At 45.4% G+C, this 6,000-nt stretch overlaps 1 protein-coding gene across 2 annotated transcripts in view; it reads left to right on the top strand.

Annotated features, from left to right (window-relative positions):
- Window positions 1–6: 6 nt before the first annotated feature.
- Window positions 7–6,000, top strand: part of Pip4k2a (phosphatidylinositol-5-phosphate 4-kinase type 2 alpha) — a 144,661-nt gene continuing 138,667 nt past the window's right edge. For both annotated transcript variants that reach the window (XM_005354669.3, XM_005354667.2), the window contains exon 1: window positions 7–292. In XM_005354669.3, coding sequence (XP_005354726.1) covers window positions 149–292 — 144 coding nt within the window. In that variant the 5' untranslated portion in view covers window positions 7–148. The remainder of the gene's footprint in view (window positions 293–6,000) is intronic.

Here is a 6,000-nt window from a genome sequence, read left to right as displayed (position 1 = left end):
CAGGATCGAGCGCGGGCGGAGCGGGGCTGGAGCAGTGGCGCAGCGGCGGCTGCCCCGGGGGATGCGGCTGCCTCCCCGGGCCGGCGTGTAGGGAGGGCGGGTCCCCGGCCTTGGCGGCGAGGCAGTGGAGGGGACCGAGACTGCGGCCATGGCGACCCCCGGCAACCTGGGGTCCTCCGTCCTGGCGAGCAAGACCAAGACCAAGAAGAAGCACTTCGTGGCTCAGAAAGTGAAGCTGTTCCGGGCCAGCGACCCGCTGCTCAGTGTGCTCATGTGGGGGGTCAACCACTCGGTAAGTCTGCTCTGCGGCGCGCTCCTCTTGCTTCTCGGGCTCAGCCTTCCCAGCTCTGCTTCTCTTGCAGCTACAGTGGTGGCAGGGCGGGGACCTCTGGCCGGTTGGCTCGGCCGGTCCCGGGCCCTCCGGCTGCTCGCCTCTCCGGGTGCCCCTAAACCCACGACATGCGTCCACTCCCTGGGTTCCTCCGGTGCGGCTTGCGTCACCTTTGAAACCCAGGATGGGTGCGGGATGAGAAGCGTTCCATGTGCTTCTGAGCCTCCCCGCGCCTGTGCTGCCCCGCATCCGTCCTCCCGCTGGTCGGTGCCCGCTGCCTGGGAAGTGGGAAGTTTGTGCGGGGACCGACTCCGCCTCAGCTGTCAGCCCCGGCGGGAGAATGCTCAGGGCCCAGTTCGAGCGATCGCTCCCCTCTCCGGACCGATAGGCCCGCGTGTCCTGGGCCAGCGGGCAGGTGTACCTGTCCCTCCCTGTCAGGGAGCGTCCGGAGCTTCCCGCGGGAGGACTGGAGTGAACCAGAAGATTTTGGGCGGCAGCTTGAGAGCGTAGCTTTCTTTTTTCCTTTAAAGGCAGTATTATCGGACTCAATGAGGAATTTTATTTTTTATTTTTTTTGCAATGGAAAAAGGCAACGTAAATATGGCCCTGATGCTGAGCGTCTTCGTCCTTTTCCCGCATCACCCGGCTGCTGTGCCCGCTCCAAATCTCCCGGCGGGGAGTCCCCCACCCTCCGGGAGCCAGGCAGAAGTCACCGACTGCGGAAGGGCAGCCAGGGTGGTGACAGACGGAGGGGGACCCGGCGGGCGCGGGTTGGCGGTGGTCTAGAGTTAATTACATCCGTTTGAAGGGTTGTTTAAAAGGCTGGAGGGAAGCGCGTTGGGAAGGTTAGCCTTGCGCACAGCCAGGGGTGGAGGAAGGCGCGCGGCTGCGGACTCTGCAGACTGCGGTGTGAGGGGCTGAAATAGCCTCCTGCTGATCTGACAGCGACACAACTCCAGCAGCTTTAATCTACTTAGATGGGATCAAGAAACATGATAGGCGCTGTTGGCTGAGCCGTGAAGTTTCAATGAGCTTGTGAATTTTGACTGTGACCTTACCCACTGCAGTCAGCCAGCTTGGGAGGCAGAGCTTGAGCCTGCTGCCCTGCTTTTGATTTCGGTGGATGCCCAGGTGTCCTTTTCAGTGTAATGGAAATGACAGAAAGCCAGCGTGGGTTCTTACACTCTCAAATTAACGGAGTTGTTTAAAATGGCTCCATATCTTTTATTTGTACTTTCTTTCCCAAGCGGAGCTGGAGAGAGGTGAAACAGTATGAAGATGATTGTGTTTGCCTGGAATGATTTAAAAAGTTGAGAAGTTGTTATTTCCTACCAGTGTACTGCCTGGTCTACTGAAGTTCTCTTTAATTACCTGACTTCTTTAGCTGTTAGGAATGTCAAGTGTTAAAACAGCAGACACCAATGCATCCCCCACCACCACCCAATTTTATTACAGATAATGAAGTTACAGTTTTCCGTTGTAATAAGCCTATAATTTAGTTACGTTTGCTTTTGTAAAGTTATTTTTCTATTTCCGTTGCTATTTGCAGCTCCCAAATTACTGCAATGGGGCCCTATAAATACAAGTAGGTTGCTGGCTGTGGACCCGTGTTTATGGGTTTCTTCCTTCCTTCCTTCCTTCCTTCCTTCCTTCCTTTCTTTCTTTCTTTCTTTCTTTCTTTCTTTCTTCCTTTAGGAGTTCTGGTGTTTTTGGTGTGTGTGTGTGTGTGTGTGTGTGTGTGTGTGTGTGATCAAGTTTAATATAGTAAAGTAGTCTCAACATTATGCTGCTGGGGGAAAAGAGTAGCTATTTGGGAATTAGTCAGAATTCCAGTCCACTTAAAAAAAGTTGTCTTTGGGCATGCTTCATTGTAACAGTTGGGTTGCTACCTTGTGTTTATTTTGAGTTGCTACATTTGTTTTCCAGTTGTTCCACTTAGAAAATACTGAGGGAATGATGGCAGGACATGTAGACTTACTTTCTGCTGCTCTCAATAACAGTTTCTAATTAATTCTAAGAATATGCACCTGCAGAATAGTGTATCATGTAAGCATGTTATTAATGCAACACATACCAGCACATGCAGAGCCTGCCACAGTGAAGAGAGTTGCTAAAATGCCTTTCTCATCAATGCCCATGTGTCTTTTTTTTTTTTTTTTGAGCATGGGTTGACAAGAAAGTTTTATTTCTTCATCTTCTAGCAATGTATTATTTAAAAAATAATAAAACTCGCATACTTGGAAGGCATGTATTTTTGGTTGGTTTTATTTTAGCAAATGATTATTGGTGCCAGAAAGATGTTTTATCATGCTTTGCTGTGCACCAAAGTTTATAGTATAATATTAGAATAAGTAAGTCCACATTATCAATAATGAACATGTATATAAATGGGGACATTTGAGAAAGCGTGGCAGAGAGGCTGGTAATTCAAATCAGAGCCTTTCCCCTGTGGTTCTAGGATTAGCGGGGGCAATTTTATAATCTAATTTGTTTTTAAAATTTCATCAGACTTTTAATTGGATATTTAAAGAAAATTTGGAGCACTGAAGGGAAACCATACATTTTTATCACATGAACATTTTGTGGTAGGATTGGGCCTCTTCTGTATGCTATTGCAAAAAGCTCATTGAGTCTGTTTGAATTCTATTCATTTAGTTGGCTTCTCAAGACAGGGTTTCTGAGTAGCCCACACTGTTCTGGAACTCGCACTGTTGACTAGGCTGGTCTTGAACTCAGAACTCAGAGATTTGCCTCGCTCTGCCTCTGATTCGCTGCAGGGATTAAAGATGTGCCATCACTACATGACTGAATTCTGTCTTTAACTGTGACTATTCACCTTGGCATATTAGCCAGTTTTGGGGATCAATGTTTATACCTGGGAAATGGGATGCAAATTTTTGTTTTTGTTTTTTAAGTTGACAGTTTAACTGTTTTTCCAGGTAATGGTCGAATAGCATCATATTAGGAGTCCCAGAATGTGCAGCATGCTTTGGGGGATGTTTCAAAGCCTGACTGGAAGACAAGTCTGTGGTGGTTTTAGAAGGCTGCATGGAGTGGTGTGCCAGGTTCATTGTAGCTGAGTTCATTGCCATCTCTTGAGTCAAAGTCTATTTGATTGAAATGTAGAAACTTGCAATTGAGGCCAAAACCTTCAAGTCCATTGTAGTGGAAATGAAATCTTGATTTGGACGATGCACAATGTGGAGAATAAACCTGCCATTGTACGCTTAATTTGATATGTTACTGCTTTCTAGCCTAAAATCTCCATCAGGGAGTGGATCCGTGCCAACTTTTATTTTAAGCAGAGAATATAATTGAATACATAAAGAAGAAGATGACTTAGGAAGGCAGTTTTATCTTGTTATGTTTGAAATTAAACTAAAAATGATCAGGCAGTTAGCTTCTTAAAATGGGATTTTAATAGTGTAGGGGGTATGTTGAATGCTATGCGCCAAGACTGTTTTAAATAGATATTCTAAAAGATTTTTATACACTGTGAAATGTGAGCTGTTTGGATTAGTATTTCCAACCCTATTTAGATGTAAGAAGGAAGACACAGTCTTATCTGTATAGAGAAACATGTAAAACAAATATTGTTTTTAGAAATAGCCACTTTGTTGATATTAAAGTTTTGTGGCTTCAAGCCATAGAAACGCCATAGGTTACAGGAGAAGGCTTAAGTATGATGGTAACTTTGGAGATAGTCACAGTGGAGGGGAGGGTGGGAACCAGAACATGGGAAGAACCAGGTACTTTGCTTCCGTCTGACTTTGCCATCTGACTTACTTACCTTTCCCTGTTCATAGCTGCTGAGGAACCCCATGGGTGTGGGGACTGAAGAGTTCCTAATTTCAGCTTGTCATTTCTGCTCCCCACAAGGGCTTTCTGTCTCCAGTTTAGGCCTCAGAATACCACCAATCATCTTGACTTGTCTGGGTTCAGACAGTGGTAGTTTCCTCGTGGACTAAGTTGTAAAGTGTAAGGGGAAGAGTTCCCCAGAGAGAGTTCTACGAGCTGGGGGGGGGGGGTATCATTGTGAGGCAGACATCTTCCCTGGTATAATAAAGTTAGCGTTGATCTTGATGGCTGTCGGAATCTATACGTGCCAATCTTAGGACAGCATGCCTTGTCATGTATGATTTGGAGAGTCTGAAATATGCACTGTCGTCGCAGTAAGGTAGGGCCTGGAGATAGATAATATTGTATTCCAAAAATGTAATTTCTTCTGGGTTTATGTTTGGATATAGACAAAAGAAGGAGGAGTCTAGGTGTAAAAGTGATTTGGATTACTATGGAATGATAATGACTGAAAATAACATAATGAGGCAATTAAAATCTAAAGTAGCTAGATATCAAATGGACTCACCGTGTGGACCCCGACTAGCCATGAATTCCTAGCCGTGCATTCCGGAACTGTTTCTTCCCCTTTACTTTTCAAAGGAAAGAAGCAGTCATCCTGGAGTTTACTACTGAGGCAGTGGTCTACTGCTCCCTTCAGAGACATGATTATTATTTTCTTCTCCATTAGTCAAACCCCTTAGCATGTCTTTAGTATGCAAAATGCTGCCCCAAGGCAGAATGAGCTGCTGTGCCTTAGAAAGACTGCCAGCAAGAACTGCAATAACCAATAAGATCTCTGTTAAGTTGACAGAGCGTGCGGCAGTCGTGAGAAGTTAGTTCTGCCAGCATGCACTTGAAAAACATAAATTCACATTGACATGAGTTGGTGCAGTTTGGCCAGGATGGTTTGTGGTCAAGTTGAGCAGGTTCAATTCTTGCTTCATTGTTTGTTCATGGGTCTTTGAGCAGTTAGTTTATCCACCTGAGCCTCAGTTTGTGCATTCTTAACATGGAGATAATGATGACTGCCTCAAGGTGCTATTTTGGAGGTGAAGTGAAACAATATTAGAGACCTAGCGGTGTGTAACAAGGAGTCAGTACCAAATTTGGATGCAGTCAAGTTGGTAACATATTACTAAGCACTAGATCAACGATTCTCCAAATGTATTGTGCCTATAAATCCCAAGCTCACTTGTGGCTTTTCAGCTACTGATTCGGCAGGTCTGGTGAGGATGACAGCTGAGTCTTTCACCTTTGGTATGATCTGAGGTGATGCTAATGGTTTGAGTCTCTCTGGGCCGTACTTTGTGAAGCAAGGCAGCAGAAGGAAGGACATTAAACATAGAAATGTCTTCACAGCAATAGAAAAGTGTCTAAGACAGCCGGCAAGGATTGTATTATTTACTTTCTCATTGATATGATAAAATTCGTGACAAAAGCGATTTAAGGGATTGCATGTTTGGCTCACAGTTTCAGGCAACACCGTAGCATGGCAGGGCAGCCATGGTAGCAGGAACATGAGGGAGAGATCAAATCTGCAGTCAAGGCTTAAGAAGAAATTGATGTTGATGTTCAGCTAGCTCTTTCTCCATTTTAATTGAGTCTGGGACCCCCAACTCATGGTATAGTGCTGTCTACATTCAGGGTAGATGCTCTCTGCTCAGTTAAAACTTCCTGGAAATACTCTCATAGACACAACCCAAAATATGTTTCCATTGTGATTCAAAATCTTGTCTTGTTGACAATGAAGATTAACTACCAAAGGGTAAATTAGATCTCAAAAGGGGAAGGAGAATGGTGGGGCCTGGCTTTAAGTGCAGGACAGAGGA

The sequence above is a fragment of the Microtus ochrogaster genome, chromosome 16, assembly GCF_000317375.1.
Source record: "Microtus ochrogaster isolate Prairie Vole_2 chromosome 16, MicOch1.0, whole genome shotgun sequence".
NCBI classification, from domain to species: domain Eukaryota; kingdom Metazoa; phylum Chordata; class Mammalia; order Rodentia; family Cricetidae; genus Microtus; species Microtus ochrogaster.
This window is presented reverse-complemented; position numbering and strand designations above follow the sequence as displayed.